Source organism: Elephas maximus, chromosome 14, assembly GCF_024166365.1.
Source record: "Elephas maximus indicus isolate mEleMax1 chromosome 14, mEleMax1 primary haplotype, whole genome shotgun sequence".
Taxonomy (NCBI): domain Eukaryota; kingdom Metazoa; phylum Chordata; class Mammalia; order Proboscidea; family Elephantidae; genus Elephas; species Elephas maximus.
In genome coordinates, this window is record NC_064832.1 from 21,351,152 (window position 1) to 21,367,904 (window position 16,753).

Consider the following 16,753-nt stretch of genomic DNA (forward strand, 5'->3'; position numbering starts at 1 on the left):
TCATTGACCCGCCATTCTTTAAACAAGTAATATTTAGAAGACTGCTATTTTCTGCAGTATTTCAAGGAAGATTTAGAATCAAATCTTTAAAAATAGTTAAAAAGCATCCACATTTAGAGAACATAGAGAAACTTTGCTGAGATATCCCTTATACTTGGACAGAATAGAAATCAAGCACACAGAAATAAAATGTGGAATTTCATTTTTAAACACAGGGGCTGTGGCCCAGGCCTAGATGCGTGAGTCCCATGTCAGACACACAACTGGAGCGTGAGGCAGCACCGGTTCCGTGGTAGAACTCTCACCTGCCGCGTGAGACACCCGGGTTCCATTCCTGGCCAGTGCCCTTCACGCTCAGCCATCACCCATCTGTCCACGGAGGCTTGCCTGTTGCTGTGATGCTGAGCAGGTTTCTGTAGAGCTTCCAGACTAAGACAGACTAGGAAGAAAGGCCTGGAGATCTACTTCTGAAAATCAGCCAATGAAAACCCTATGGACATAACAGTTCTCTCGGCAGTTGATCATGGGGACGACACAAGTAGACAGGGTTTAGTTCTGTTGTGTATGGGGTTGCCATGAGTCAGCTGCATGGGGTCCCTATGAGTCAGGAGCTGACTCAACAGCAGCTAGCAGCAAATATGCTTTGGTTTATTTATTTAATTTTATCTGTTTATTTGAGCAGAAACTGTTACGTAAAAAGTAATAAAAAGGAATCATAAAGTAGCTATTTTACTATTAAAAATCATACTTATTCCATAAGTTTCTTCAATAGCCATTCGCCCTGCAGTCAAGGAATGTGTCTCATTGTATCCCAGGCACTGCCCTGGACTTTAAGACTGGCAGGGTGAATTTGACTAGTGCCTGTCCTGAAAGAGGTCAGGCAGTTGCTGGCAGATGCATGCACGTTTGAGATAAATAAATACAACAACTCTGTTGAGAATATAAAGGAAGTACACACAGCAGGCAAAACCAGCATCCCAAAGCAAAGATAGGATGGGGTGAGCAGGCAAGGCTTCCTGAGGCTGCTGGTGGTGAGCTGGAACTGCGCAGACCGAGGACGAGCCGGAAAGCTCAGGTGTCTGAGCAGAGGATGTAGCACTTGCCAAAGCACCTCTAATGTTGAGAAAACGAGAAGTTCCATGCTCCTGGAGGCCCTGGGTGTGCAAATGGTTAACACACTCTCCTGCTCACTGAAAGATTGAAGGTTGGAGCTTACCCAGAGGCACCTCAGAAAAAAGGCCTGGTGATCTACTCTAAAAAGTCCACCCCTGGAAACCCAGAACACAGTTCTACTCTGACACGCATGGGGTTGCCATGAGGCAGAATGGGTATGAGAGCAACTGGCTGGCCTGTGATGATTTCTTCTACACTGTTTCATTGACTGAACATTAACTGGCGTACACATATTTTCTAGGCTTCCAGAATGAAAGCTTATAGTACATTTTCTCTTGGTGCCCAAACTCTAAAGAGTAATATTAAAAGCCACAAGTAGGAATTTAAAAGCCTCCAGATTGGAGGGGATAAAGTATGACGACCGATCAGAAAGCCTGTTTTAGAAAACATATTATTTGACTGCAAATTTAAGAGGGTGTATGTTAAACTGAAGATACCTGGGTGGTGCCAACGGTATGCACTCAGTTCAAAGCCACTCAGCAGTGCTACAGAAGAAAGGCCTGGCGATCTACTTCAGTAAAGATTACAGTTTAGAAAACCCCATGGAGCAGTTCTACTCTGTAACACACGAGTGGCTGCGAGTTGGAAGCAACCCGACAGCAGAGGTTTGGTTTCGGGTTTTATATTAAGACCGAGGTGAAGCCCAGCATCAGTTATTTAGCCAACAAATATTCAGGGATCAGTACTGTGTTTCAGGCCCAGTGCTGCGTGCTGCGGACATGGTAGTAGACAATGGAGACAGTCTTCCCATAAGATGTTCTCTTTCCAGTAATTCAAGTATATTGTTCTCCTACCTAATTTTATTATGCTCCTACCACATACTATTTTAAGCAGATTTTTAATTATATATACATAATCACATATATATAAAAAACATAATCATAAATATGAGATCATTTTTAACATACTATTTTGTAACTGCTCTAAGTGGTATGGTGGCTGCTGACGAAAAGTCAGTGGTTTGAATCCACTGGCCGACCGAGGGGGAGAGATGTGGCAGTCTAGGAAAGATTTGCAGCATTGGAAACCCTCTGGGGCAGGTGTATTCTGTTCTATAGGGTTGCAACCTAGTTTTCGCTTAACCGTGTACATAATCATCTTTTATCACGTTAAATCTGTTTCTGCAGTGTCATTCCAGTAACTGCATAGTGTTAGTATTGTATAGATAGAGCACAGTGCAGCTGATAAACCTTGTGTAGCTGGACACACAGGTTGTTTCCAGCATTTTTGCTTTAATAAACAGTACCGTGACGCAAGTCATGCAGTTCTATCATTTGCACAGATTTGTTGCTACCTTCTCAGAATGAATTCCTAGAAGTGGAATTTCAGGGTCAAAGGGCTTACAAAATGCTAAGGCTTCTGATAAAACTGCCCTCCAGAAAGGGTATACTAACTTACGCCAGTGATTGAGAGTGCTCATTCATTCTTTTACCATTGCCAACACTTGGCCTTACTGACTTTAAAAATATTTTTAAATTACTGTGTTTTTGTTCATTTACTTGAAACGTCTCTTCTAGAAAGTAACTGAGAAGAATGGAATAGCACTTAACCAATTGAACGGCTCTGATTTCTATACTAATTATTACATAAAACAACTTTATGCCTATTTGTTTATGCTTTTTGTATTTCTCTTTAAAAACACATGTTTCTGTCTCATTTAAATTGTGGCTCCAGAAATCCCCCGGTTTTATTCCAAACATCTTGTCAGACTATACCCAGCCATTGCTTATCCTGCCTAACACCTACAGCTTCAGTTTTATCACTTCCCCTCGAGGACAAAAATCCAATTACATTGAGCTAGTTTCTGTCAAGTCAGCTCTGACTCATGGTGGCCCCATATGTGTCAGAGTAGAACTGTGCTCCATAGTGTTTTTCTGTTTGTTTGTTTGTTTGTTTAGTTTTTGTTGTCCTTTAAGCAAAAGTTTAGAAATCAAGTCAGTCTTTCATACAACAATTTATATACACCTTGCTATATACTCCTAATTGGTCTCCCCCTAATGAGACAGCATACTCCTTCCCTCCATTCTCTCTTTTTTTGTCCATTCCACTAGCTTCTGAACCCCTCTGCCCTCTCATCTCCCCTCGAGACAGGAGATGCCAACATAGTCTCATGTGTCTACTTCATCCAAAGTGCTCATTCTTCACCAGTACCACTTTCTATCCAATTGTCCACTCCAATCCCTGTCTGAAGAGTTGGCTTTGGGAATGGTTCCTGTCCTGGGCTAACAGAAGGTGGGGGACCATGGCCTCCAGGGTCCTTCTAGTCTCAGTCAGACCATTAAGTCTGCACTGTTTACGAGAATTTGGGGTCTGCATCCCACGGCTCTCCTGCTCCCTCAGGGTTTCTCTGTTATGTTCCCTGTCAGGGCTGTCACTGGTTGTAGCTGTGCACCATCTAGTTCTTCTGGTCTCAGGCTGATGTAGTCTCTGGTTTATGTGGCCCTTTCTGTCTCTTGGGCTCATAATTACCTTCTGTCTTTGCTGTTCTTCATTCTCCTTTGTTCCAGTGGGTTGAGACCAATTCATGCATTTTAGATTGCAGCTTGCTAGTGTTTAAGACCCTGCACGCCACTCTCCAAAGTGGGGTACAGAATGTTTTCTTAATAAATTTTTTTTTTGCCAATTGACTTAAATGTCCCCTGAAACCATGGTCCCGAACTCCCCACCCCTGTTGCACTGGCCTTCCAAGCAGTTTATTCAGGAAACTTCATTGCTCTTTGTTTAGTCCAGTTGTGCTAACCTCTCCTGTATTGTCTCTTGTCTTTCCCTTCACCTAAAATAGTTTTTGTCTACTATCTAATTAGTGAATACTCTTCTCCCTCCCTCCCTACCTCCCTCCCTTCCTCTCTCCCTCCGCCCCCTTTCTTGTAACCACCAAAGAATATTTTCTTCTCTGTTTAAACTATTTCCTGAGTTCTTATAATAGTAGTCTTATACAATATTTCTCCTTTTGCAACTGACTAATTTCACTCAGCATAATGCCTTCCAGATTTCTCCAAGTTATGAAATGTTTCACAAATTCACCACTGTTCTTTATCGATGCATAGTATTACATTGTGTGAATATACCATAATTTATTTATCCACTCATCCATTGATGGGCTCCTTGGTTGCTTCCATGTTTTTGCTATTCTAAACAGTGCTGCAGTGAACATGGGTGTGTGCATATATCTGTTTGTGTAAAGGCTCTTATTTCTCTAGGATATATTCCAATGAGTAGGATTGCTGGATCATGTGGTAGTTCTATTTCTAGCTTTTTAAGGAAGTACCAAATCGATTTCCAAAGTGGTTGTACCATTTTACATTCCCACTAGCAGTGTATAAGTGTTCCAGTCTCTCCACAACCTCTCCAACATTTATTATTTTGTATTTTTTGAATTAATGCCAGCCTTGTTGGAGTGAGATGGAATCTCATTGTAGTTTTGATTTGCATTTCTCTAATGGCTAATGATCGTGAGCATTTCCTCATATATCTGTTAGCTACCTGAATGTCTTCTTTAGTGAAGTGTCTGTTCATATCTTTTGCCTGTTTCTTAATTGGGTTATTTGTCTTTTTGTAGTTGAGTTTTTGCAGTATCCTGTAGACTTCAGAGATCAGGTGCTGATCGGAAATGTCATAGCTAAAAACTTTTTCCCAGTCCGTAGATAATCTTTTTACTCTTTTGGTGAAGTCTTTGCGGGTGCATATGTGTTTGGTTTTTAGGAGCTCCCAGTTATCTAGTTTTTCTTCTGCATTGTTAGTAATTGTTTTATATACTTTTTATGCCATATATTAGGGCTCCTAATGTTGTCCCTATTTTTTCTTCCATGATCTTTATCAAATTAGATTTTATATTTAGGTCTTCACTCCATTTTGAGTTTATTTTTGTGCATGGTGTGAAGTATGGGTCTTAATTCAATTTTTTGCAGATGGATATCCAGTTATGCCAGCACCATTTGTTAAAAAGACTGTCTTTTCCCCATTTAACTGACTTTGGGCCTTTGTCAAATATCAGCTGCTCATGTGTGGATGGATTTCTGTTGAGATTCTCAATTCTGTTCCATTGGACTATGTATCTCTTGTTGTACCAGTACCAGGCTGTTTTGACTACTGTGATGTTATAATAGGCTCTAAAATCAGGTAGAGTGAGGCCTCCCACTTTGTTCTTCTTTTTCAGCAATGCTTTATTTATCCAGGACCTCTTTCCCTTCCATATGAAGTTGGTGATTTGTTCCTCCATTTCACTGGAAAATGTCATTTGAATGTGAATCAGAATTGCATTGTATCTACAGATCGCTTTTGGTAGAATAGATATTTTTACAATGTTAAGTCTTCCTATCCATGAGCAAGGTATGTTTTTCCACTTACGTAGGTCTCTTTTGGTTTCTTGCAGTCGTGTTTTGTAGTTTTCTTTGTATAAGTCTTTTACATCTCTGGTAAGTTTTATTCCTAAGTATTTTATCTTCTTGGGGGCTACTGTAAATGGTATTGATTTGGTGGTTTCCTCTTTGATGTTTTTTTGGTTGGTGTAGAGGAATCCAACTGATTTTTGTATGTTTACCTTGTATCCTGATAATCTGCTGAGCTCTTCTATTAGATTCAGTAGTTTTCTTGAGGACTCCTTAGGGTTTTCTGCATGTAAGATCATGTCATCTGCATATAGAGATAGTTTTACTTCTTTCTTGCCAATCTGGATGCTCTTTATTTCTTTATCTAGCCTAATTGCTCTGGCTAGGACCTCCAGCACAATGTTGAATGAGAGCGGTGATAAAGGGCATCCTTGTCTGGTTCCTGATCTCAAGGGGAATGCTTTCAGGCTCTCTCCATTTAGGATGATATTGGCTATTGGCTTTGTATAAATGCCCTTTCTTGTGCTGAGGAATTTTACTTCTATTCCTATTTTGCTGAGAGTTTTTATCATGAATGGGTGTTGAACTTTTTCAAATGCCTTTTCTGCATCAATTGATAAAATCATGTGATTCTTGTCCTTTGTTTTATTTATGTGATGGATTACATTACTGTTTTTTTAATGTTGAACCAACTTTGCATACCTGATATGAATTCCACTTGGTCATGGTGAATTATTTTTTTGATACGTTCTTGAATCCTCTTGGTTAGAATTTTGTTGAAGATTTTTGCATCTAAGTTCATGAGGGATATGGGTCCGTGATTTTCTTTTTTTTGTGGTGTCTTTACCTGGTTTTGGTATCAGGGATGTGGTGGCTTCATAGAATGAATTTGGGAGTATTCTGTCCTCTTCTATGTTCTGAAATACCTTTAGTAGTAGCAGTGTTAACTCTTCTCTGAAGGTTTGGTAAAACTCTGTACTGAAGCTATCAGGGCCAGGGCTTTCTTTTTGTTGTTGTTGGGAGTTTTTTTTTATTATGTTTTCAATCTCTTCTTCTGTTATGGGTCTATTTAGTTGCTCTACCTCTGTTTGTGTTAGCTTAGGTAGGTAGTGTGTTTCTAGGAATTCATCCATTTCTTCTAGGTTTTCAAATTTGTTAGAGTACAATTTTTTATAGTAATCTGATATGATTCTTTTAATTTCACTTGGGTCTGTTGTAGTATCACCCATCTCATTTCTTATTCAGGTTATTTGCTTGTTTTTCTTTTGTCAGTTTGGCCAATGGTTTATCAATTTTGTTGATTTTTTCGAAGAACCAGCTTTTGGTCTTGTTAATTCTTTCTTTTGTTTTTCTGTTTTCTATTTCATTTAATTCTGCTTTACTTTTTATTATTTGCTTTCTTCTGGGGCCTGAGGGTTTCTTTCATTGTTCTCTTTCTATTTGTTCAAGTTGTAGGGATAATTCTTTGATTTTGGCCCTCTTTTCTTTCTGTATGTATGCATTTATTGACATAAATTGACCTCTGAGCACTGCTTTTGCTGTGTCCCAAAGGTTCTGATAGGAAGTGTTTTCATTCTCGTTGGAGTCTATGAATTTCTTTATTCCATCCTTAATGTCTTCTACAACCCAGTCTATTTTGAGCAGGGTATTTTTTTTTTTTTTATTGTTTAGTTTCCAAGTGTTTGATTTCTTTTCCCTGATTTTTCTGTTATTGACTTCTACTTTTATGGCTTTATGGTCAGAAAAGATGCGGTGTAATATTTCGATGTTTTAGATTCTGCTAAGGCTTGCTTTATGACCTAATATGTGGTCTCTTCTAGAGAATGTTCCATGTGCACTGGAAAAGAAAGTATACTTGGTTGCTGTTGGGCGGAGTGTCTGTGTATGTCTATAAGGTCAATTTGGTTGATTGTGGCTTTTAGATCTTCCATGTATTTATTGAGCTTCTTTCTGGGTGTCCTGTCCTTCATCGAAAGTGGTGTGTTAAAGTCTCCTACTACAATTGCGGAGGTGTCTATCTCAGTTTTCGATGCTATTAGAGTTTGTTTTATGTATCTTGCAGCCCTGTCATTGGGTGCATAAATATTTAATATGTTTATATCCTCCTGGCATATTGTCCCTTTAATCATTATATAGTGTCCTTCCTTATCCTTTGTGGTGGATTTAACTTTAAAGTCTATTTTGTCAGAAATTAATATTGCCACTCCTGCTTTTTTTTGATTGTTGTTTTCTTGAAATATTTCTTTCCATCCTTTGAGTTTTAATTCATTTGTGTCTCTAAGTCTAAGGTGTGTTTCTTGTAGGCAGCATATAGACAGATCCTGTTTTTTAATCCATTCTGTCACTCTTTGTCTCTTTATTGGTGCGTTTAGTCCATTTACATTCAGCGTAATTATGGATAGGTTTGGATTTAATGCTGTCATTTTGATGTCTTTTTTTGTGTGTTGTTGACAGTTTCTTTTTCCCACTTGATTTTTTGTGCTGAGTAGTTTACATATTGTGTTTTCCTCATATTCATTGTTGGTGATTTTGTTTCTGCTCAGTCTGTATTTTTTTTCTTGCATTTTATTTTGATGTGTAGGATGGTTTGTCTCCTTTTTGGTTTCCTTAATATTATCCCTATTTTGCTATATTTAAACCTAAATTTATTTCTTTATATTGCCTTGTTTTCCTTTCCATAAGAAAGCTCTATGACTACATTTCTTAGTCCCTCTTTATTGTTTTAATGTTGTCTTCTTTTACATACTAACATCACTGTTTCCCTGTTTTGAGCATTTTTTTATCTTGGTTTATTTTTGTGATTTATCTGTCTGGGTTGACATATGATTGCTCTGCCCAGTGTTCTAGTCTTGTGTTGATACCTGATATTATTGATTTTCTAACCAAAGAACTCCCTTTAATATTTCTTGTAGTTTTGGTTTGGTTCTTACGAAATCCCTAAACTTCTGTTTATCTGGAAATGTCCTAATTTCGCCTTCATATCTGAGTGACAATTTTGCTGGATATATGATTCTTGACTGGCAGTTTTTTTCCTTCAATACTTTATGTAAGTCATCCCATTGCCTTCTTGCTTGTGTGGTTTCTGCCGAGTAGACCGAGCTTGTTCTTATTGACTGTCCTTTGTAGGTGACTTTTCATTTATCCCTAGCTGCTCTTAAAATTCTTTATCTTTGGTTTTGGCAAGTTTGATTATAATATGTCTTGGTGATTTTCTTTTATAATCAACCTTATGTGGGGTTCAGTGAGCATCTTGACTAGATATCTTCTCATCTTTCTTGATATCAGAGAAGTTTTCTGCCAACAAGCCCTCAACAATTCTCTCTGTATTTTCTGTTATCCTTCCGTGTTCTGATACTGCAGTCACTCGTAGGTTATTTTTCTTGATAGAGTCCCACATGATTCTTAAGGCTTCTTCTTTTTTTTTAATTCTTTTATCTGATTTTTTTTAAATTCTTTTATCTGATTTTTTTTTCAAACATATTGGTGCCAATTACTTTGTCTTCAGGCTCACCAATGCTGCCTTCCAATTGCTCAATTCTTTTCCTCTGACTTTCTGTTGCGTTGTCTAATTCTGTAATTTTATTTTTAATCTTCTGTATTTCTGAGGGCTGTCTGTATGGATTTTTGCAGCTTATTAACTTTTCATTATGTTCTTGAATAACCTTTTTAATTTCTTCAACTACTTTATCTGTGTGTTCCTTGGCTTGTTCTGCATATTGCCTGATCTTCCTAATTTCGTTCCTGATGTCTTGAAGCATTCTGTATATTAATCTTTTGAATTCTGCATCTGGTAATTCCAGAAAGGCACCTTCATCCACGAGATGTGTTGATTCTTTGTTTTAAGAGCTTTTTGAGGCTTAATGGTCTGTTTCTTTATGTGACTTGTTATTGACTGTTGTCTCCAAGCCATCTATAAGTTATTGTATTAGTTTATTTTATGTTTGCTTACTGTATCGTAGCCTCTTGCTTTGTTTTGTTTTTATATGCCTAAATGGGTTGCTTGAGTGAGCTAGCTTGATTATTTTTGCCTTTGGGTCTCTGACATCCTGTCCCCAGATAGCTAGAGCTGTTATGGTATATCAGTCTAGGAGTCCATTCACTTTTCTTGTATGAATTCAGCTCAGGTGTCCAGGTAGCTGATCATCAAGTGGTATAGGCTCTGTCCTACAGCCTTAGAGGGGCAGGGGTGATTGATGTAGGTACTGATATCTGGTTGCAGCAGAGGGTGATGCTCTGAACAAGGCAGGGGTCTAAGAATCGTCCCCCAAGTGTCTCTGAGGAAAGTGTGTCCCTGTTCCCTAGAGCATATAGGTAGGTGGGTTCTGCAGACGGACCATGGGCACCCAATGTTTTTGGTTGTAAGAACTGGGAGGTACCAGTTATTCCTGGACCCCTGTCGCAGGTGGCCGGGTGATCTGAGTGGAGATACCAGTCCTTAGGCCCTTGATGTGGGTAGGTGAGGACCCTGTTTAATAGGCAAAGCAGTGTCAAACATCAAACACCCACCTCTCCACTGCACAGCTGAAACAGTTGCAGTCTGCCAACAAGGGCCTATTCTGAAATAGGCCCACACAGGTCCATGCAGTACGCAAAGGTATTCGAAATCCACAGACCGTTTGTGCCTGGACAGGAGCCGCTTCTGTCCTGAGCTCCCCAGGTTAGCGGCGCTGGCAAATTATTTTTTTCCCCCAGTTGTGAATTTATTCCTTCTCCAAGGCTGGGAGGATGGCTCTAGGCCCTCATCAGAGCCTCTCTCAGGCCCAGGGAAATCAACAGCCACTGATGCTGGCTTGGGGTTGGAGGGCAAGGTAAAATCTACGCAAGTACTTAGCTTCTGCTGAGAGCGCCATTCTTCTCTGGTTCCGGAGGTGTGAGTAGACCGTGTGGCTGGCCGCTTCTCTCTGAGGAGGCTGCAGCCAAACGCTACCACCAGCCCACCACAGCTGCTCCTGTGAATGGTGCCTGAGGGCACCTGGCGATTCAGGTCCGGCAACTTCTCTCCGCTTCTGAACCAACTCTCCCACCCCCTGCTGCTCTGTCCATTTTCTAACTTTGCCTTTGCTATTCAGGGCTCCTAGATCTTTGTAAATATAATCATTTCCCTTGTTTTTTCAGGTCTTTGTTGTAAGAGGGAATCCCCAGAAGCATCTGGCTATTCTGCCATCTTGTCCCTCCCCCTCCCCCACGTGGCTTTTAAAAGACTCCATAGTGTTTTTAATGGCTGATTTTTCAGACATAGATCACAGGTTTTTATTTTGAGGTGCCTTTGGGTGGACTCAAACCTCCCACCTCTCAAGTAGCAGTTGAGCACATTCAACATTTGCTCCAGAAAGAAGTCACTGTAGATCAAGTCTCAGTTAAGACAGAATCAGGCAAAATGAGGACATGGTTTCTGTACACATGAGCATCAGTTAACATGGCCCCATGCAAAGCAAGGTCTGTACACAGGTGCATTTTTTCAGGGGGGGATGTTTGGGGGAGCTTTAAAGAAGTAACTTTCTACTCCTTTAAGTCAAGTTTAGCATTTCTTCCTCTTTTATATTTGTTTTGGAGATAGTTATCTAGTATGTGAACTTAACACTAAAAAATGCCACTCATTTGTAGTATTTAAATTATTTTTGTAATTCCAAGAGATATGATTGAAGTTAAAGGAAAAGAAAACTATAATTAACTTGAAGAGAATTGGTTGCCTAAATGGACTTTTACCTCCAGAATCTCTTCTTGTGGTTTAATGAGGACTTCATGAACCTCTTACACGGCAGTGGACTAGGAACTGTAGAAAAAAGATTGCTTGAGAGAAAGGATAGGGTCTTGTTCATCACTGTATTCCTGGTATCTGACCCAGAGTGGGTGCTCAATAAACATTTCTTGGATAAATAACAGAAGAAGTATTATTCCAGCTAACACCTTAAAATCTGACTGATATTTTGCATTGTTGAAAACATAGCGATGCCAACTGCAAGTCAGCTGATTCAGTAAGGGATTTGATGCAAAAGAAATTCTCCAAATCCGCTCCCTGCCTTCATCAGATTCCAAATTCTGCACTATACTTCACCTTTTACAGAACAAAAATTTAGGGATTTTTATGCTTTTTTATGCTTTATGTGCAGTGACTGTGAAATAAAATGCTGATTTCAGTTTCAATATGTCAAAGAAATAAGATAGAGAGTGGTTGAGGCCCCTAATTTGGTTTGTGGAATCTCTGGGTGGTATGAAGAGTTAGCACACTCATCTGCTAACCCAGAAGTTGGAGGTTTCAGTCCACCAAGAGGTACCTCAAAAGAAAGGCCTAGAGATCTACTTCCCAAAAATTAGCTACTGAAAACCCTGTGGTGCAGAGTTTTACTCTGATACACATGGGGTTGCCATGAGTGGGAATTAATGTGGTATCACTGTTGTCGTGTTTTGTTTTTTAACATGGCTGATATCCCCATCACAAACAAGCACTCCAAGCTTGGGTAGCCTGAGGCTTTTGCAGTGTCAGGGATGTCCTGCCCTCATCTGGAGAGCAGCCCTTAAATCGTTAGGTTTTTTTCCTGTACCTCTTTATAATCAATCAAGTGCTAATGACATACTGAGAATTTACTCTGTGCCAAATATATGCAATAGTATGGGAGATACCAAAAAGGGTCTGAAAAGCATCCCCTATTCCTGCTGGAGTTTACTGCCCGATAAACAAGACAGATGCCCGTAAGGCAGTGTTCACAGGAGGAGGGTATCTGCTGACCGACAGAGTGATCATCAAGTGAACAGCTGTAGATCACAGAAGTGACAGCGCTGGACCAGTTGTGGAAGGCTTAGAGCTGCAAGAATCCTGGCTTGATCTCTGAGTGACCAGGTTGGAGGGCAACGGAAATAAGGTCAGAGTGAAACTGAAATCCAGAAGGGAAGGTTTGACTTGATGTGTACAACAGCTGCAGGGACACTGCAAAGGCAAAGGAGACAGTGGATTTAAGGCAGATTAGTAGCCACCTGGCGTGCAGGGGGAATGTGGGTGGATTGGAGCGTGCGTGGTGTGGCTGTTGTTAGTTGCTGTTCAGTTGATCCCAACTCATGGCGACCCTGTGTGTACAGAGTAGAACTGCTCCATAGAGTTTCCAAGGCCATGAGCTTTCAGAGCAGATTACCAGGCTTGTCTTCCGCATGGTACCACACGGAGCAAACTGCATGAGCCACACTGCATGTGTGACAGAGTGCTTTCCCATGAGCCTCAGCAATCATAGGTGGTGACTGAGGGCACCCTCATTAGACCCTCCCTCCAGAGATTGAAACAGAGGTTTAGAGAAATAACCTGCTCAAAGTTAGATACCCATAAGCAGCAGGCCTTGGGCTCCAGCCTGAGAGGCCTCCCAGCCCATGACCTCTGCTCTCCAGAGGCACACCCAGCGTCCAGGCCTCACTGGGCATATTAAGTTCCTGAGGAGAAAAGGTGGAATGTGTTGCCTTCTCACACTGACACAAAATTCCTTCTCTCTAATGTATTTTTTGTTTGTTTTAATGTATTTATCTTTTTTATTAAAAACATGAATTAAAAAATTTGAAAGGTTAAAAACAAAAAAATGCCAAACCAGTTGCCATCAAATGAATTCCAACTCATAGCAACCCCAGGTGTGTCAGAATAGAACTGCTCCCACAGAGTTTTCAATAGCTGTGACCTTTCAGAAGCAAATCATCAGGGCTTTCTTCTGAGGTACCTCTGGGTGAGTTCAAACGACCAACCTTTCAGTCAGTAGGCAAGTGCTTAATGTTCGGTACTACCCAGGAACTCTGAAAGTGCATTGGTTTAAAACACCAAGTAGCATTGTATTTGTAATGCCTCACTCTACATAGCTATGGAGCCCTGATCACAGGATCAATACTATTGTGTTTCTAGATTTTCACTTATAAACAGTGTTCAACAAACATTTGATATTTATTGTTTAAAGGATGAATTAAATTTTGTTGACTTCATGTGGTTTTCCTGGTTTGGGGCTGTTACAGAAAATATGGCAGTGACTGTTTCCTTGCACACACAGTCTTGCTTCTGTTGAGGAGAAGGTCCCACAGAAGGACATATAAGGTCAGATGGTACCGAAATCTCTGTGCCTCTTGCACACATGTAAAAGGCTCAACAACAAACAAGAAAACCAATTCCCCACATAATCTCAGCCAGTTAGTAACAACTGATAGCTCAAAGTTGCTGCAATTTCTAAAAAGTGCCAGCAAAGATGAACATTTTTCCCGTGTTTATTCCCTCGCTGTGTTTCCCCTCGGTCTATGGAAGCCTCCATGTCTTCCCATCTCATTTCCTTTTCTCCAGTGGAGCGCCCTCTATGTGAACTCCAAAAGGAAGAGACTAAAATTAAAATGTTGCCTCTAGCTGTGTTTACTATTTGGGCTTTTTTTCCACCCTTTTCCAGAAAGACTTGAAAGAAACTGCGGATGCCTTTGTTTATAAACCTCTCCTTCCTCTGAAATAATTGCTGCAGATCAAAGGCAGCGGAGCGATAAGTGCGAGCCAGCGATCAACTGATAGCCCTTCCTCTTTTCATTTACCCAGCAGAGTGGCTTTCACGTTAGAGAGATCACACAGCGCCCTTTTCCCTGACGGACAGCCAGCCTGCTCCGGTGGGAGCGGGGAGGAGAAAGCCTTATCTTCAGAGGAGAAGGAAACCCAGGGGGAGGGCCGCCTGTCTGCGCTAAGGGATGGAGTGGAGTACAGTGGGGACGGGAGGCGGACAAGGGATATTTGTTTTTTCTTAAGTGGTTATAATTAAACCCTTCCACACAGTTGTTCAGTGAACCAGAAAAAGGTATTTGTGAAATTGTGTGTGTATTTTTAAGAACTTCACAAATGAGCCTTTCAGCCATCTCTGCAGAAATACCTGCTCTCCAGCGGCACCTTGTGGGAGATGAGCCACCCTGCAGCTTGGGTTCTTGGCTTTGTGCTGACATCGTGGCTGGTCGTTACTGCCTCTGCCGTCTCACTCCGCCTCCTCAAAGACCAGCCAGTTTTGGGAAGGATCATGTCGGCTGTTCCATCTCCATGCACGTGTTATAGAGTTGTTCATCAAACTAAGGAGCTAGAGTGACTTTCCTTTGTGTGTGTGATTTAGGTGAAAGTTTACAGAACAAATTTCTCCGCAAACAGTTGATACACGGATCCTTTTGTGTCACTGGTTGCCAGCCCTGCGATGTGTCGACCTTGTCCGTGTCTCCACCCCAGGCCCCCTCTTTCCATTTGTCCAGTTTTCCTGTCCCTCCCGCCTTCTCGTCTTCGCTTTTGGGCTAGCGTGCCCTTTAGTTTCACATACATGACCTCGCGTGTTATTATTGGCCCTATTAAAAAAAAAAAAAAAAAACATTGCCATCAGGTCGATTCTGACTCATAGTGACCCTATGGGACAGAGTAGAACTGCCCCCACAGGGTTTCCAAGGAGCGTCTGGTAAATTCAAACTTCCGACCTTTTGGTTAGCAGCCTAACTCTTAACCGCTGCACCATCAGGGTTTCCTGTTGGCTCTGGAGACCTGTCTTACCCTTGGCTGAGGGGCGAATCTCGGGAGCGACTTCAGAACTGAGTTAAAGGGTGTCCAGGGGCCAAGGGTAAGCTAGGGCGACTCTTCCATCATGAAAGCAGTGTGTGTAATTGTTGAGGTAGCTTATCCAAGAAAGAACTGATCTGGGGCATTCAATTTTTGTTTTCCAGGAGGAAACAAGTTAACCAACCAACATTTTCGTCTGAACTGGGCATGGATCTCCTTTGAAAAGGAATATTACCTGATCAATGAGGACTCCAAATTTCTAGATGTCGTTCTTAAAAGGAGAGGTTACTTGGGAGAAACTTCATTTATAAGTAAGTTTAATTTGCACTTCTGTCTTAAAATCCCATTTTCAACAAAGATTCATCATTTTTCTACAGTGATTGAAATATCAAGTTTCATTTAATAATCTATTTTTAAAGCTGAGGAAGATGTTGACATTTAAAGCTAAAGAAACCTGCCAACAGATTTGTGTCAGGGTTAATCACTGCTGTTTACTGCACCAGCCACTGCCCTTGGTGAAGAGGCCTTCAGTCATATATAGGCCTTCCTGTTTCCATAAAACACAAAACCAGCTGCCATTGAGTGGATTCCGACTCATGGCGACCTCATGCATGTTAGAGTAGAACTATGCTCCATAGGATTTTCAATGGCTGATTTTTCTGAAGTCTTGCTTCCAAGTTGTCTCTGCGGACACCAACCTCCAACCTTTTGGTTAGCAGCCAAGCAAGTTAAATGTTGGCATCACCCAGGGATTTACCATGTTTACATGTTGTTGTTGTTGATTCTGACTCATGATGACCCCATGTGTGCAGAGTAGAACTGCTCCATATGGTTTTCAAGGCTGAGACCTTCCCAAAGCAGATCACCAGGCCTGTCTTCCAAGGCACCTCTGAGTGGGTTTGAACTGCCATCCTCTTGGCCAGTAGTTGAGCTCTTAACTGTTTGCACCACCCAGAGACTCCACAGAAAACAATGGCAGAAAAAATCAGAAATGCATAACCAAACCTTCTACCTAGAAGTGACCCTTCTCTGATATTAAGTAACTTTACAAAATTGGAAATAATCACTCATAAGTGAAAAGATAAATAAGTGTTACTAGATCTTAGAATAGGCTTAGACAAGTCTGCAATTTAACATAAAAGTCTGCTGCCACATCAGTGTAACAGGTGCATGAAGCAAAAACCACCCTGTGACTTACTAAGCGTAGAGGTGTAGCTGCGGCTGTTGCAGGTGAATGCGCTAGTGGTGTGTCACTGAACTTTCTGGGAACCCCAATGCACTAAATAAAAGACGTGTGTTGTGATTTATCTTTGTAACCAAAAACCAAAAAAAAAACCTTTCCGACTCATAGTGACCCTACAGGACAGAACAGAACTGCCCCATAGGTTTTCCAAGGAGTGGCTGGTGGATTCGAATTGCTGACATTTTAGTTAGCAGCCAAACACTTAGCTACAACAAGGTGCTAAATACTAACCATTTTCTGCTTCTTTACCTTTTAAAAAGACTGAGACTCAAAAGCAAACTTGAATAAAATTTTTTTCAACCCCAATTCAAGTTCACATCCAGTTTCATGCAACCATAAAACAGAAAAAAGTAGGTATATTGGTAATTTTAATTAGTAACATAATTGGTACAGATTTTATTATATGTTGATAAAAAATGATAGCCCCCCAAGCAATTATAATATTTTTGGTACCATATGGGGTGAAAGAGCTTTTGTTGAGTGAGT

General features: G+C 40.8%; 1 protein-coding gene across 1 annotated transcript in view; it reads left to right on the plus strand.

Annotated features, from left to right (window-relative positions):
• Window positions 1-16,753, plus strand: part of FREM2 (FRAS1 related extracellular matrix 2) — a 302,074-nt gene that overhangs the window by 104,731 nt on the left and 180,590 nt on the right. The window contains exon 3 of the mRNA XM_049853354.1: window positions 15,189-15,335. Within this exon, the coding sequence (XP_049709311.1) occupies window positions 15,189-15,335 (147 nt within the window). The remainder of the gene's footprint in view (window positions 1-15,188; window positions 15,336-16,753) is intronic.